The sequence below is a fragment of the Lepidochelys olivacea genome (genome assembly GCF_965140295.1).
Source record: "Lepidochelys olivacea isolate rLepOli2 genome assembly, chromosome: 3".
NCBI lineage: Eukaryota > Metazoa > Chordata > Testudines > Cheloniidae > Lepidochelys > Lepidochelys olivacea.
This window is the reverse complement of record NC_140413.1, coordinates 212,292,315-212,309,952: the sequence shown is the minus strand read 5'-3', so window position 1 is coordinate 212,309,952 and position 17,638 is coordinate 212,292,315. Positions and strand designations below refer to the sequence as shown.

General features: G+C 47.0%; 1 protein-coding gene across 2 annotated transcripts in view; it reads right to left on the bottom strand.

Annotated features, from left to right (window-relative positions):
* Nucleotides 1-17,638, bottom strand: part of SLC8A1 (solute carrier family 8 member A1) — a 337,594-nt gene that overhangs the window by 39,856 nt on the left and 280,100 nt on the right. The window contains exons 4-6 of one of the 2 annotated variants that reach the window (XM_084622735.1): nt 16,688-16,708; nt 14,009-14,026; nt 10,977-11,045 (exon numbers count right to left, since the gene is read on the bottom strand). In XM_084622735.1, coding sequence (XP_084478861.1) covers nt 10,977-11,045; nt 14,009-14,026; nt 16,688-16,708 — 108 coding nt within the window. The remainder of the gene's footprint in view (nt 1-10,976; nt 11,046-14,008; nt 14,027-16,687; nt 16,709-17,638) is intronic. The other variant, XM_084622736.1, reaches the window with a different exon arrangement.

Here is a 17,638-nt window from a genome sequence, read left to right as displayed (position 1 = left end):
GGATGGTGTGGATTGCACCCTCAGCAAGTTTGTAGAGGACACTAAACTGGGAGGAGAGGTAGATACGCTGGAGAGTAGGGATAGGATACAGAGGGACCTAGACAAATTGGAGGACTGGGCCAAAAGAAATCGGATGAGGTTCAACAAGGACAAGTGCAGAGTCCTGCACTTAGGATGGAAGAATCCAACTGCACTGCTACAGACTAGGGACTGAATGGCTCGGCAGCAGTTCTGAAGAAAAGGACCTAGGGGGTTACAGTGGACGAGAAGCTGGATATGAGTCAACAGTGTGCCCTTGTTGCCAAGAAGGCCAATGTCATTTTGGGATGTATACGTAGGGGCATTGCCAGCAGATCGAGGGATGTGATCGTTCCCCTCTATTCGACATTGGTGAGGCCTCATCTGGAGTACTGTGTCCAGTTTTGGGCTCCACACTACAAGAAGGATGTGGAAAAATTGGAAAGAGTCCAGCGGAGGGCAACAAAAATGATTAGGGGACTGGAACACATGACTTATGAGGAGAGGCTGAGGGAACTAGGGATGTTTAGTCTACGGAAGAGAAGAATGAGGGGGGATTTGATAGCTGCTTTCAACTACCTGAAAGGGGGTTCCAAAGAGGATGGATCTAGATTGTTCTCAGTGGTAGCAGATGACAGAACGAGGAGTAATGGTCTCAAGTTGCAGTGGGGGAGATTTAGGTTGAATATTAGGAATAACTTTTTCACTAGGAGGGTGGTGAAACACTGGAATGTGTTACCTAGGGAGGTGGTGGAATCTCCTTCCTTAGAAGTTTTTAAGGTCAGGCTTGAGAAAGCCCTGGCTGGGATGATTTAATTGGGGATCGGTCCTGCTTTGAGCAGGGGGTTGGACTAGATGACCTCCTGAGGACCCTTCCAACCCTGATATTCTATGATTTTACATACCTCTGTCATATCCCCCGTCATCTCTTTTCTCAGCTAAACAGTCACAGTCTTTTTAAAAATCTCTCCACATATGGAAGCTGCCCCATACCTCTAATTTTAGTTGCCCTTCTCTGTACCTTTTCCTATTCTAATATCTCTTTTGTGAGATGAGGCAACCAGAACTGCATGCAGTATTCAAGGTGTTGGTGTACCATGGATTTATATAGTAGTGTTATGATCTTTTCTGTATTATCTACCTCTCTCCTTACACTGTTAGCTTTTTTGGCTGCCTCTGCTCATTGAGCAGATGTTTCAGAGAACTATCCACAATGACTCCAAGATCTCTTTGATGGGAAAAACAGAGAATAACTATTATTCAGCAAATGCTGTTCATTATTTTGTTTACATGGGATTTCCTGTTGCCCTGGATCTAAGCTGGCATTGTGTTTCACTGAAGTTAGGCTCTGGGATGTTGCATCATCAGGTAATAACACTGCATCATGATGCGATGGCATTTTCTTCTGACTTCACTGCTTGTATGATGACGCAGTGCCAAGACATTACATCACAAACTCACAACATCACAAAACAACATGTTTGCCCTATAAGACAAACAGCAAAATATGGCTGTTTTTTTTAAACCTGGAGGCATTGCAGGAAGGAGAGTTCTGTCTTTCCTCAACTGCTCTGTCTTCCAGGCTGTACCCTGGAAGTCAACGGGAATTTTGGACAGGTGGCTTCTTCTCAGTGTGAGAGACTCATGCAGAGTGAGAGGCAGCAGATATGCAGCAAGAATGCTAGCCAGCCCACATGGTAGCATCAGGAATATGGCAATGCAATAAAACTCCAGGGATTCCTTGAGGGTGCCAGCAACATTTGACACCTTGTCAGAACTTCTGTATTAGATTATCGTTAACACACACAGCCCTGTAACTTAATTATCTGCATGTCCAAAGCAATGAATAGAAAAACTGCAAACACTGAAGCTGTGTCTGCACTAGAGAATTCTGCTGTTGCTGCACCTGATACATTGCTCATGTCCACACTACAGCTGGTCAGATGACTGTTTTTTTGGTTTGCTGGCTGTTCCAGAGAACTGAAAAAAAAAAAATTTGGTTTTGCTCAACCTAATGCCATAAATTCCAAACAATTTTGGCAAATTGAAAAAGTCGACAAAACATTTTTGTTTCAAGTGGAAAGAAATGTTTTGTTTGGTCTGAAACAAAAATGTTTCATTTTCTTTCTTGGCATTTTAAAAATAAAATAAAAGGACATGAAGGGTTAGATTAACAAAATGGCCAGCGGAGGTACCGCCCCTTCCCCTTCCCCCTCCCCCCCCTTATAACCTTTAAGCTCTTCCTTGTGTGGAGAAGTAATTTTAACTTGGCTCTCCCACATTGCTGGACAATGCTGTAACCACCAGGTTATGGATATTCTGGGACAGGTCTCACTGCAGCATTAGGTCTTGTCTACACTTAAAAACGTTACTGGCATAGCTATGTTAGTTAGGAGTATGACCCCCTGCCCCTTGCCCCAGCCACTATGGCTGTGCATATGCCCTAGTGTAGACACAGTTATACAGGCAAAGAAGTCCAATGGCTGGTATCATCTATTTTGTTTGGGGCAGTGGTATAAGTTCGAGCAGCAGCAGAAACTTTTGTTTACATAAGTTGTGTCAATACTAGCAGGGCATGCTGGTCTAGCTATGCTGACAAATGCTTTCTAGTGCAGATTTACACAGAATATAAGAACAACCACACTGGGTCAGATCAAAGGTCCATTTAGCCCAGGATCCTGTCTTCTGACAGTGGCCAATGTCAGGTGCCCCAGAGGGAATGAACAGAACAGGTCAATTATCGAGTGATCCATCCCCTGTCACCCATTCCCAGTTTCTGGCAAACAGAGGCTAGATTAAACACAGACCTGATTAAATACAGAGATAGGTACAGTACAGCACTTATCCCAAAATGGTTTGCACTTCCCACGTCCCCCTCATCAGGGAGCTGTGCTGGGCCCGGTGACCCATGATATGCTGGCACTGCCTTGCTTGGAGGGAGAGCGGTGTGTGGACATGCTGAACAGATACACGCTTGCTGAGATGTCTAGTGTGGTCCCAGTGCATTGTTACATGTCACAGCAGCTCCCATGAACAATAGCAATTTGTAACAATGCAGTTCTCTACCACAGATGAGGCTATAGCAGCCTCCCCCCCACTTGTGAATTTCATGCAAGTTCATTCTTGAGGCACTCTGAAGAGGTAGCTGGGTTTTCTTCTTATTTCAGCTTCCCCAGTCTGACTTGCCTTAATATGTGGGGGTAACACACTTTAACTGCTGCTTGGCAACAAATCGAGCACCTGGGAGGCTTGATACGTTCAAACTGTCAGAGTGGCTACAACCTCCCCCTGAGCAGTCTTCACGGAGGGCTGCAAGGGAAGGAGACCAAAGTCCTGAAGTAAGTGGAGAAGTGGGATACCGGGAGGAAGCACGAGCAGGAGCATGCGAGAGGGCAGGGCTCCTGCCTCATACTGAGACAGAGGGACGATCTGCGAGTTATCTCAAGTGCCTATACACAAATGCAAGAAGTCTAGGAAACAAGCAGGGAGAACTGGAAGTCCTGGCACAGTCAAGGAATTATGATGTGATTGGAATAATAGAGACTTGGTGGGATAACTCACACGACTGGAGTACTGTCATGGATGGATATAAACTGTTCAGGAAGGACAGGCAGGGCAGAAAAGGTGGGGGAGTTGCACTGTTTGTAAGGGAGCAGTATGACTGCTCAGAGCTCAAGTATGAAAGTGCTGAAAAATCTGAGTGTCTCTGGATTAAGTTTAGAAGTGTGAGCAATAAGGGTGATGTTGTGGTGGGAGTCTACTATAGACCACCGGACCAGGGGGATGAGGTGGACGAGGCTTTCTTCCGGCAACTCACAGAAGCTACTAGATCGCAGGCCCTGGTTCTCATGGGAGACTTCAATCACCCTGATATCTGCTGGGAGAGCAATACAGTGGTGCACAGACAATCCAGGAAGTGTTTGGAAAGGGTAGGGGACAATTTCCTGGTGCAAGTGCTGGAGGAACCAACTAGGGGCAGAGCTCTTCTTGACCTGCTGCTCACAAACCGGGAAGAATTAGTAGGAGAAGTTAAAGTGGATGGGAACCTGGGAGGCAGTGACCATGAGATGGTTGAGTTCAGGATCCTGACACAGGGAAGAAAGGAGACCAGCAGAATATGGACCCTGGACTTCAGAAAAGCAGACTTTGACTCCCTCAGGGAACTGATGGGCAGGATCCCCTGGGAGAATAACATGAGGGTGAAAGGAGTCCAGGAGAGCTGGCTGTATTTTAAAGAATCCTTATTGAGGTTACAGGGACAAACCATCCCGATGTGTCGAAAGAATAGTAAATATGGCAGGCGACCAGCTTGGCTTAACACAAAAAAGAAGCTTACAAGAAGTAGAAGATTGGACAAATGACCAGAGAAGAGTATAAAAATATTGCTCGGGCATGCAGGAGTGAAACCAGGAAGGCCAAATCACACCTGGAGTTGCAGCTAGCAAGAGATGTTAAGAGTAACAAGAAGGGTTTCTTCAGGTATGTTAACAACAAGAAGAAAGTCAAGGAAAGTGTGGACCCCTTACTGAATGAGGGAGGCAACCTCGTGACAGAGGATGTGAAAAAAGCTAAAGTACTCAATTCTTTTTTTGCCTCTGTCTTCACGAACAAGGTCAGCTCCCAGACTACTGCACTAGGCAGCACAGCACGGGGAGGAGGTGACCAGTCCTCTGTGGAGGAAGAAGTGGTTCGGGACTATTTAGAAAAGCTGGACGTGCACAAGTCCATGGGGCCAGATGCGCTGCATCGAGAGTGCTAAAGGAGTTGGCTAAAGGAGTGCTAAAGGAGTTGCAGAGCCCTTGGCCATTATCTTTGAAAACTCATGGCGATCCGGCGAAGTCCCGGACGAGTGGAAAAAGGCTAATGTAGTGCCCATCTTTAAAAAAGAGAAGAAGGAGGATCCTGGGAATTACAGGCCAGTCAGCCTCACCTCAGTCCCTGGAAAAATCATGGAGCAGGTCCTCAAGGAATCAATCCTGAAGCACTTAGAGGAGAGGAAAGTGATCAGGAACAGTCAGCATGGATTCACCAAGGGCATGTCATGCCTGACTAATCTAATTGCCTTCTATGACGAGATAACTGGCTCTGCGGATGAGGGGAAATCGGTGGACGTGTTGTTCCTTGACTTTAGCAAAGCTTTTGACATGGTCCCCCACAGTATTCTTGCAAGCAAGTTAAAGAAGTATGGGCTGGATGAATGGACTATAAGGTGGATAGAAAGCTGGCTAAATTGTCGGGCTCAACGGGTAGCGATCAATGACTCCATGTCTAGTTGGCAGCCGGTAACAAGCAGAGTGCCCCAAGGGTCGGTCCTCGGGCTGGTTTTGTTCAATATCTTCATTAATGATCTGGAGGATGGTGTGGATTGCACCCTCAGCAAGTTTGCAGATGACACTAAACTGGGAGGAGTGGTAGATATGCTGGAGGGTAGGAATAGGATAGACGAATTAGGGGATTGGGCCAAGAGAAATCTGATGAGGTTCAACAAGGACAAGTGCAGAGTCCTGCACTCAGGACGGAAGAATCCCATGCACCGCTACAGAGTAGGGACTGAATGGCTCGGCAGCAGTTCTGCAGAAAAGGACCTAGGGGTTACAGTGGACGAGAAGCTGGATATGAGTCAACAGTGTGCCCTTGTTGCCAAGAAGGCCAATGGCATTTTGGGATGTATATGTAGGGGCATTGCCAGCAGATCGAGGGACATGATCGTTCCCCTCTATTCGACATTGGCGAGGCCTCATCTGGAGTACTACGTCCAGTTTTGGGCCCCACACTACAAGAAGGATGTGGAAAAATTGGAAAGAGTCCAGTGGAGGGCAACAAAAATGATTAGGGGACTGGAACACGTGACTTACAAGGAGAGGCTGAGGGAACTGGGATTGTTTAGTCTGCGGAAGAGAAGAATGAGGGGGGATCTGATAGTTGCTTTCAACTACCTGAAAGGGGGTTCCAAAGAGGATGGATCTAGACTGTTCTCAGTGGTAGCAGATGACAGAACGAGGAGTAATGGTCTCAAGTTGCAGTGGGGGAGGTTTAGGTTGGATATTAAGAAAAACTTTTTCACTAGGAGAGTGGTGAAACACTGGAGTGTGTTACCTAGGGAGGTGGTGGAATCTCCTTCCTTAGAAGTTTTTAAGGTCAGGCTTGACATAGCCCTGGCTGGGATGATTTGGTTGGGGATTGGTCCTGCTTTGAGCAGGGGGTTGGACTAGATGACCACCTGAGGTCCCTTGCAAACCTGATATTCTATGTTTCTATGAAGGGACGGGTGAATGCACCAGAACCAAAGTGGAAGAACAAGTCACTGTGGATAGTTCTCCGGAAACTTCTGCTTAATGCACAGCAGTGCACAAAAATGCTAATAATGCTAGGAACTATTGGGAATGGGATTGAAGGTAAGACAGAACATATCATAGTGCCACTATATAAACCCATGGTGCACCCACCCCTTGAATATTGTGTGCAGTTCTGGTTGACTCATTTCAGAAAGGATATAATGGAACTGGAAAAGGGTTCACAGAAGGGCAACAAAGATGATCAAGGGTATGGAACAGTTTCGATACAAAGAGAGATTAGAAAGATTAGAGCTGTTCAATTTAGAAAAGAGATTAAGGGGGGAATATGAGAGAGGTCTATAAAATCATGAGTGGTGTGGAAAAAGTGAACAGAGAAGTCTGTTTACCCTTCCTCACAATACAAAATCCAGGGGGTCACTCAATCAAATTAATAGGCAGCAGGTTTAATACAAACAAAAGGAAGTACTTTTTACACAATGCACAATTAACCTGTGGAACTCAATGCCAAAGGATGTCGTGAAGGCCAAAAGTATAACAGGGTTCAAAAAAGAACTAGATAAATTCACGGAGGAGAGGTCTATCAATGGCTATTAGCCACAATGGTCAGCGATGCCACCCCATGCTCAGCGTGACACTAAAACTCTAACTACCAGAAACTGGGAGTGGAAGACAGAAGTGGATCCCTCCAACTGTCCTGTTCTGCACACTCCTCATGAAGCTCTGGGACTGGTTGCTGTCAGAAACAGGATACTGGGCTAGATGGACCATTGGTCTGACCCACTGTGGCAGTTCTTATGTTCTTAATAAGTCCTCTCTGCATGTATTCATAGAATCATAGAAATGAAGGGCTGGAAAGGACCTCAAGAGGTCATCTAGACCATGCCCCCCATGCTGACGCAGGGCCAGGTAAACCTAGACTGTCCTTGACAGGTGTTTGTCTAACCTGCTCTTAAAAACCTCCAATGGTTTTAATTGCCAGTAACATGTTACCACATGAAAATGCTACAAGCAAGACAAAAGCAGCAGAGTGTGGCTGGAACCCTGAACTTCAACATTGTTGGATGGGAAGGATTTAGTTTTAAACCCTACGAGTGTTAGGTTTAATAGTTTGGCAAAAAAAAAACCCCTGGATCTGGAACATTTCAGAGCCGATTCTTTGGCTGGTATAAATCAGCAAAACTTCACTGACTTCAGTGGAGATTGTCTATGCAACTTCAGTGGTACTACACCAACTTACACCACCTGGCCCTGAGTGGACTTTCACCTGATAAACGCCAACCCTCAGCATTTTCAATTTGTTTTTAGAAGCAGGAGGCTCTTTGGAAGAGGGTCAGCTGCCTTTTGTCTTTTAAATTTGCTACTAAGACACCCAAGCAGGTTTCAGAAACTATTCATCCTGCCCCTTAATTCTGAGATGCCACCTGTGTCCTTGTGGTCTTAGCTCCTCCCTGTCCCCAGGAGCTGCTCCATATGTCAGTTTACCTTGCAGCTAAGTGCTGGCACACACAGCTGTTTATGCGGCTATTGTCAAGGCCAATCTATTAGCCCACTTTAAATTAAACCCTTATTTCCAACCTCCATGGTACTTCTTGCCTTTGTTATGATTCTTTGTGTGTATTGCACTAACACCCCCAGACCCCAGCTGAGATCAGGGCCCTGTTATGCTGAAAGCTGAATGTATACATAGAAACGGCTTCTGTCTCCAAGTGCTTGCAATACAAATGGACAAATAGAAACAGAGGAACAGAAAGGAGACGTGACTTGCTCAAGGTCACCCTGCAGCCTGCTCACTGCCAGTCCCATGCCCTACCCCCTGGACCAGGCTGTCACTCAAATAACCAGCCTTTAGGAAAAATATTCACAGCTATGGGTAATGTTCAGGGCTGCATATTTACTTCCATCTTTTTCTGTCCTCACAGAACAGATACTCCTCCCCCACCCACATCAAGAACCTCACCACTACAAACCAGAATCTTCACAGTTCTGAAATGGGGATCAAACAACCCATGCTTTTAATTATTGTGGTTTAAATTCTTGCAGATTCAAAATGGATAATTATTAATTGAAAAGCCCTTGTCAGATTTTCATGACGCTCCAGAACACTGCTATGTGTTGGAGGGTTTGTGGTTTGGTGCATTTTAATCTGCTTCAGTTTCCTGTCCCTTCACCATCATTGTGGCTGACATCTCAAGGTTTACAATAATGGCACTCACCTGGAACAAGCCAATCTAACACACAGGCTGCTTCAGGGCCTTACTTCTCAGTTTATAATGGTTTTAGCTGGAACACCTGTTTGTACGGATGCCTCACCACTGTGCCAATCCATTACAGATGGGGTAGGGAGTGCATGGAGGGATGGGGTTTGAGGAGAGGGTCTCTACCCCACCCTCAGCATAACAAATACAATTCAGACATCCCATGCATTTAATTTAGGCCTGCCCTGCCCAATGCAATTACCTTAGACCTGGCTGAACCATGCAGTCAGTAGAGCTGCAGGAACCTCTTCCCAATGCAATTACCTTAGGCCCGGCTGCTCCGCTAATGCAGTTACTGTAGGTCCAGCCTTCCCTCGGCGCTGCAGCAGCTCAGGACCCCAGCTCCTCTCACTGTCTCCCCTTCAAGGAGCAGGAGAGGACTCTGTGGAGGAGCCCAGCTACCTAGGAGCCATGTTATTTCCCAGCACGGGAGGGGATATAGCAGGGAGAAGGCTGGGCCAGGCCCCTTTTCACTGGAGGAGATGTGGGGCAGGAGGAGTGAATCCTCCCAGCCTGCTTTCTACCTCCTCCCTCCCCTACCTAAAACTACCCTTGATCCTGGGGCTTTGCTCCTTCATAGTCTCTCTGCGCTGACTGGAGGAGAGGGGAGGGAGTGGGGAGCTCACAGCTGCTGACGGAGGCTCTCCTCTCCCTTTCACCCTTGCCAGCTGGCTGCTGCTGCTCCCGCCCTCAGAAGGTGCAAGGAGGTGGAATCAGCTCCTAGGCATGACGGGTGCATAATGGAGGACTCATAAAACATCTGACTTCCTCAAGAGAAACCAACTCCCCTTAAACTCTCCATGCCACACTTCCTCCCAGGACAAGAATTTTCCCCAGAGAGCTTGGGAGGCATCACACAGGGAGATTAAAAAACAACAACAGGGGGTTATAAAATAGCCCTGCTGTTCACTTTTCAAAGACTTTCGCAGGGCTCATTAGAACTTTGGAACAGTTTCATCTGAGAACTTAATTTCGCCAGGACTCAATAGTGATTGGAACTGAATGGGGGGTACTGGTAGGAATTACAGCTATTTAAAGCTATCATCAGAACAGGAAAATACAAGTACCTATACAGTGAAAAATACCAGGCATCATAAAGACATGGATATTAAATGCATGTTCTGAAGTGTATGCACCACAGGTCAGATCCTCAGCTGGTGTACACCTGCCTTGCTCTAAGGTCTACAATGCTGACTTTGTCTTTAGTGGAGCTATGTTGATTTACACAAGCTAAGGATGTGGGCCTTGACGTGTATACACACTGGCTGTGACTCTCCACTGCCTTGTACCTCCTACGGCCAATCTGATCTGTTAGCACTTTATATTCACTTCGCCCTAATGTAAATATTGACATAAGGTGCAAGGCAGCAGAGAAGCATTGGCCCATTATCTTTTTAAGTGTATATAAGACACACATGAGTTTTACTGATACCCACCTCAGCTGGACACACCCATCTGCGTGATGCGCCCTTTACAAAGCATTTGTGTCTCCATGGGAACTTTGCAAATGGTACCTGTCCTGACAGCTATTTTGAAAAGAGGTTTGCTTTAATGGGTGGAGAGATGCTGCTGGGAAACCACATGTAGTGCAAGAGGGTCTGTTCTGGAAGGGGAGCAAGTGACACGGGGACAACGGATCCGAGGTGAGGAAGGACGCAGCACATGGATACAGAAGCTGTCTGGGAAGGAATCCATCAGAGTCTGGGCAAGGTCTACGTGGATTCCTGTCACTGAACAATTATTCAGCATTTTAAAAAGCTAAAGAAGTTCCCAGGCTAATAACTTTGTTAGCCTAGAGTGAAAGGTGAAAGAATCTATCACTTGCTTCAGCTAAACATTGCTTAGAGAATAGGCAGAACCACCAATGCCTGTAAGTTGAAGCCAGACAAATTCAAATTAGAAACAAGGTCCAAAGTTTTAACAGTGAGGGTGACTGAACACTGGAACAAAGCACTAAGTGAAGAGATGGATTCACCATCTCTTGAAGTCTTCAGATCAAGTCTGGATGCCTTTCTGGAAGGCCTGCGTTAGTCAACCCTACGTCATTGGGCTCAATACAGGAGTAATTGATGGAATTCTGTAACCCGTGGTATACAGGAGGTCAGACTAGATGATCTAGTGGTCCCTTTGTGCTTGAACCTTTATCAATCTGTGATCCCTACTCAGTCTCCCCAAGAAGTCAAATGAAGGTGCTGAAGTTACTTCGGCCAAGTCCACCCAAGAACAGAATCCCCCTGGCACACAGCTCATTGCAGACCTTGGTACTGAAACTCTGTATTCCCTGAACACAGTATAAGAGAGAAATGCATTAAAACAAATGACTCTAGTGTCAGTACATGAACACGCAAATGCTTTCGCTTCGTGTTAATTAAATTGTGGTCCTAGAAAACCAAGTCAAAATGAATACCTTGAATGCTGATTACAGTAGAAGGAATTGGATGTTCTCTAGCATGGACCTTCCTGAAGACAGGCTTGCCTAACAAAGTGATGGGCAGAAGATGAGTGAATGGATCACGATGACTCGGTGATGTTAGTGAACTCTATTTCTATTTCACACAAGGTTACTGTTTTTAAATCCCCATTGCAGACACTCTTGTCTGCTCTCCTGTACCAATGGGAAAAAGCAGAGCCAGAGAGAAGTGATCCAAGAGTTTACCCTCATAGCCATGGTGGCAAGCTATGGACATCTATTTCCAGCCCAGTTGGCCAAGTTCAATCTCAGTTACACTGGAAAAATGTTGAAAATTGTATGTGGTGTTATTTAATTTTTTTTAACTGTCCCAATTTGGGGCTGGCTCCTCAGAATCTGATTCTGCGTGTGCTTTTCAGACAAGCCATCAGGGAGATCAGAGGTATGTGAAGTACCTTGTTAGCTAAAAATAGTTTCCCACGTCTGAGCTTGGCCCTCTGAACCCCTCCTCATGCAGAGTCACAGTTGTTTGCCGTGCTCTGCTAGTACTAAGGGGGAGACTGATGGCTCTTCTTCTCTAATGCAGAGCTAACACCCGAGCAACACTTGTAAGGTGTACATTAACCAAGGAGGCATGTGTGTCTGCTCCCTTGTTGGACAAGTGCAGAGATTTGGTACCGCATGCATGGCTCACATACAACCCTGTGAATACACCGGCATGCTTGTCTAATTATTTGTTGCTATTCTTACGCTTACTGAGCCCAATTCTCCATTGCCCCTTGAAGCCTCTCTGGCAGCACGAATGGTCTGTGAAGGCAGCAAATCTCCATGATGGGGAATACCCCAGCATAGGGTCTTCCCTGGAGGGCACAGAGCTGCCGTAATTGGTCTTTTCTCCCAGCCCCTAGCACAGACAGTTGCTGGGGAAGAGAACATGGCTGAAGTGCTTTAGTACTCCAGCTACTCTCAGATGATACTGTGGCCCTATGGTGTTGTTGCAGCCAAGGGTAAATTAGAGCAGATGTGGGGCTGTTGTAATTTAAGCTGAGGTCTGGGCAGGCCATTGGACACCCCAGAACATGGGGAGGTGCAAAGGTGGTATGAAGTCCCTAGTTCTATGCCAGGTGGTGGCAGGATGGAGTAGGAGTATCTTTAGTGCAGAGATGGTTCCCTGGTTCATGTAACTTGGTTTGCAGGAACTCATCTGAACATGCTTTCATATATGGCTTGCATTTCTGATGAGCTAACAATCACACATCGAGTCTATACAGCCAAGAGCACAAAGCCTGCTGCTCCCCAGCTGTACCACAGCAGCCCTGGCTCTGCCATTCAAACCCCAGCAATGATCCATGAGGAACCATTCCTGCCTTGTCCACTCCCTGAGGAGGGAACCAGTATCCAGAACACCAGATGGGGAGAACTGATTTCTCAGGCATCCTTGCGGAGCGGCATTTTAAACAGTGAAGCGTTTCTTGGCAGCTTGCAGCCAAGTAGCTTTATTTCACAATCAGCTGTATCTGCAAAACTGATTGCCGACAGACTGACATTGGGAATTACAGAAGATGATTGATTCTCCATTTCTCACTAATCTCTATCTGATAATAGGGAAGCAGACCCCCTCAACTGTTCTTGCTGACAGAGAAATGCAGTTACATATCACCCCATACCTGGGGACAGGGATCAAATCACCGTCCTTCTGTGGAGTCTGGCCATACCTCTCCAGGCAGGCAATGGTGTACTGGTGTCTTGTGTAGCACCATGCACACTGCCTGCACTTAGGAACAACAACGCTGGCTCCAGCTGCCCCCTCTTGTAGGGAAAACCCATGGGATGGGCAGGCCTAGCTACTCCCTGATCTGTAAGGGACATATGGGGTTTGCAGGGCTGATTCCCAAACTATGTGGGAGTGCTCCAGGATTCACATGAACCCCAGGAATGAGCGAGAGGCCAGGGCAACCCGAGTGGAAGACCCATGCCTCCCTACTGCCTCTGTGTTCCCCTCTTCCCTGGGAGCATGGCGGCAGGACTGTGGACACACGGCCTGGGGGCCAGTCCTGCCACAGAAGTGGCTGACATCCCCTTCATGCGGGAGGGGCGTGGCGAAAGTACCAGCAGGCCCCACATTTTGGTCCATGCCTTAGGCTCGCCCCCCCCGATGGCTGATGGCTGTGAAGAGTGTAGGTGAGACTGCACGTGGATTGAGGGAAGTCATTTAGCAGACTGGGGGGTTGTCGACACTGGAGCTGCAAAGAGTAACTCCCAGCATAGTCTCCACATGGGCTAGCTCTGATTGAGTTAGCGAGCTAAAAATTGCAGCGTAACCCTGGAGGGAACTTGTGCTACACTCTCCCCAGGCACAAGTCCCTCTGAAAGCCTAGGTGCATCCTTTGACAGCTAGCCCCTCCCGCTGCCACAGCTACAATGCTAGTCAGTGCGCAGGTTTCCCTGAGCAGGAAACCTCCCCTTCCAGCTCCAGAGCAGACAGGCCCTGGGAGAAAATCCCCCTGCAGCAGGCACTGGCTACAGCAGCCAGAGGCTGCCCTCTGCATGTCCCTGTGCAGAAGTATGCTGGCCTGGCGCAGAGTGCTGGAGTTCCCAGGGGCTGTGTGGCTAAGCAGCCCAAGGACAGCTGTCCTAATTCAGTGCAGCCTCTCAGGCTGTCCAGGCTGGGGTCCATTTCACCCCCTTTGCCCTTCCTCCCCCAGGGCTGTGAGTTCCGCACTGAGGCAGAGTCTCCTGGTACATGCTGTAATCACTGCAGCTAAAGAACGGGGATTACTGTGAAACACACGTGAGGTTAAGCTGGTGACAAAGACACATCACTTGCTGTTAGACGGTGCCGTGCTAACACTAGCGGCTCGGAGTAGGTGGCCAGGACACTAAACAGTGCTTTCTTACCATTCAGAAGTTTCCCTCCATTAAAAAAAACAAACAGGAAATAAAGAGAAAAGAGCAGAATGAGCACCCAGCAGTTAACAATGCAGAGAGGAACAGTGGCACGGGGCAAGGAGGGAATCAGAAATCCATACCTGTTATTGTGAAGCCACCTAAACGAACCACAAAACAAAAAAAGAGAGAGAGAAAGAGAAAGCAGATTAGCATCTATTTTTGCATCACAGTGACATTCATCTCGCAGCAGCCTCCCCCCCAAAGCAGTGGCCCACATGCTCCCGCCACAGTGTAATCCGCAGAGGAACAGCTCACTACAACTCCTGTCTCCCATTTCTAGCAGGGACTGTCCCCTGCCTCAGGGTCTGCATGGAGTGCCATGGTCTCCCCCCCCACATTCTGCTGGGCCTTGTGTAGTGCGCTCCACTCTGAATGTGGGGCTCTGAATGGGTGCGTGGGGGAGACTGGGCTGCAGGGGGCCAGGAGACAGCAGGCCTATGGGGTGGATGCATGCCAGCCTCCCTCCCACCCTACATGGCTTAAGATAGCACCTCCTGGAACAATCTCTTTTCCACAAAGCCACCCCAGAATCGAAGGGACAGCTGCTCAGTAGGCCCAGGGACTGACCCAGGGACCAGCCTCCACCCCGCCCCCCGGCACTGTGGATCCCGTGGAGTCTGAAGGATGCCAGCGCCAATCCTACAGAGACCCTTTGCCTCCTCAGCAGCTGCTCAGTCCCCTGGAAATCCCCACTGTTCATAGCAGCCAAATTAGTCCTGGAGGACTCCACTGAAGAGACAGCACAGCTCCAGCTATATATTCACAGGGTCAGGGGATGTGTGGAGATGTGGTTTTCCCTGGCCCCTCCCTTGTACTACCCAGTCTCCCCCCATGTGCAGCACAGATTCTGGACTAGTGGAGAGCCTTCAGTGGGGTGCAGACTGGAGGTAGGGCTGGTGCTGTGGACATGGTTAGCCCTCCTATCCACCCATGGAGGACCCCCTTGGGGTGTGGTTTGGGGCTGGGGAGGGACATGCCTCCTAGGTCCGCTCTGGCAGGTTCTACCCCAGTAGCGGCCAATCTAACTCCAGTGTGGGAAGTGCGAGAACTTTAAAGATTCACCACAAAGCTGAGCTGTGCAAATCTCTTCCTTCCCTGCCAACCAGGCACGAGAGAGATGGCATTTCTAGGAGGTGACGGTGGCTAGAATCACACAACGGAAAAGATCAAAAACCCAACGGCTACTGTCCCACCTCTCAACCCAGTCTGGCCTGAGTGCAGGGCTCAGTGTGGGAGACAGCCCAGAGGGACAGATGCACAAAACTCAAAATGATGCAGGATCCTCTCATTAAGAGCAAGTTTCTCTTTTTAGGGCTTCACTCCCATGAGTCTTTATTTCTGGTGTGAGAACATTTTCAGCAATAAAAGCAGCACTGGGGTGGGCATGAGAGGGCATGATGCACCAAATCCATGCTGCAGCTGGGTAGCTTTAGGACTAAATGGAGGGCTATTCAAGAGGGATGGATACAATGCTGGGGAAGAGGAAAGCCCCTCTCACCACCATTTCCACCAAGCCCCTGACAGCTCAAACATCCCTGGAAACATTCCTCATTTACCCACAGCTGGGGCGAAGTTCGGCTCATATCGAGTTACTACTGCCCACAGCAGCATTTTCTGCAATGGTCCAGTGCTAACAGAAATGAGTGAGAACCTTTCCATCGATTCCAGTGAGCCTTGGATAAGGCCTGGGCTTTGATTTTCCAAGGTAGCCTGCAGAACGCTTTAGCTTTGCTTGGACTCCCCCCACATCCCCATCTTATGTATTTGTGGATCTCCTGCTTGGGATAGCTTGTATGCCAAATTTGGAGGCTGGTTTTGAAGTGTGCTCTAAGAAGGCAACATGCCATACCTCCCTCAAAACAGCATGCAGAGTTTTCTGAATATACGGAGTTAGGGTCTGTCTACACTGGGAAGTTATAAGGAAGGGAGTTTAAAATGCTGTAGCTATTCTGGAATAGCTCCCCTTGTGCACACACTGATTCCTGAATAAGAATGTGCTCAGGCGGAGTTATTGTGGAATAGCTCTTGTGGATAATTTCACCACAAAAAGCCCTACGTATTCTGGTCCGACCGTTGCCAGGTACTACAAACATTCTGTTTCTTACACCTACGTAACGGGATATGAATTAGTTTGCACAGCTCAGTTCTGTTGTACATTTCTGAGACTTAGTGCTTTCCACATCTTTTTACTACAAATTAGTGCATAGGGCCCAGTGAAATCAACCCAAAGGATAGTAGTAAACCTGAGGAGTCAGTTGTATTGAACGTATCCACTAAATGTGCTTGTTGTCTGGGATTTCCAAAGGAGCTAGCTGTCCAAATCCCAGTGAAATGCTGTTCATAACCCCCTTAGGCTCCCTTGTCATTGTAATTAATGCCACTTTCAATTATGATTTTAGCTACTGTCCCTCCTTTAACACAAGTGTTCATGTCTCAGCTAAGGTGACTAGATGTCCCGATTTTATAGGGACAGTCCCGATATTTGGGGCTTTGTCTTATATAGGCTCCTATTCCCCCCTATCCCCTGTCCCGGTTTTTTACACTTGCTTTCTGGTCTCGGTAGTCTCAGCTAACAATTTTTGGAACAGATACTCAAAGAAGAACATGATCTCAATTACCTGGGCTTAGTAAAATGGTATTAACAACCTTAAAAGAGATTCTTGTGAGCAAATCGAAAAGTCAAATAAAATCATCATCTTCCACCAATATACGGACACACTGGGAAAATGGAAAAGAAATACAAGAAATGCAGCGCTTACCAAGCTCATTCAACAACAGGGCTGTGAAGGAGACAGACAGAGACAAACATAGAAGAAGAAAAGTAAATTGAATAATGAAATTAAAAGGAAAATCCACAGAAAGACTCCAGCTCCCAGGCCCAGACAATGAAAATCTGTAAAGTTTCCGGATACCATTGGTACCCAGAAAAGAGCACTGAAAATAACAGAACAGAAACATTTCATGAGCGTGGGCTGTGAATTAAAAGAAAAAAATGTCACATACAGTAATAAGATACAAAAGACAAACTTTTAAAAAATTCATTTCCCCCTTTTGGGCCATAAATTCATGGAGCGCCCAACGACATCAATGGCAGTACTGCCATAGATTGAGGAAAGAATATGTCCCAAAATATGGGTGTAAGGGCTGTTTGCTGGATTCTTGTACTTCCTCTAATAGTCTAAATGGAAAATAATAATTACATGATGGCCTGATTTCTACAGGGAATGTAGAATGAAAGAAGTACAGTGTGTGCTAGGGCTTGACTCACCAAACATAATACAGTATTTATCCTGTCATTTAGCAAAATGACAGTTTAAGCCCTGATAAAAAACAACTGTCATTTAGCATTCAGGTAGCACTCTGGATCTTTGAAGAACTGAACATTCTGACTAATTACTTCTAGCAATACCCTGGAGAGGTAGTAAGATCAACACTTTTCAAAGGAAGGGGAACTGAAGCAGAGAGGATCAGGCCAATATTTTCAAAATCAGCTGCTGATTTTAGGTATCTTAATGTTTGGCACACGTAGGCCTGATTTCAGAAGCTGAGCTCACAGTATTGCTAGCCCCAAGAGTTCAAAAATCATAAGTCAGTCCTCAAAAACTGGTTTAAAAATCATGAGATTTTAAAAAGACTAATACATTTTTGGCTCTTGTTATTTGCCTTCTGGCTACTAAGACTTTACTTGGCTTCACATTTTCAAGCTTTCC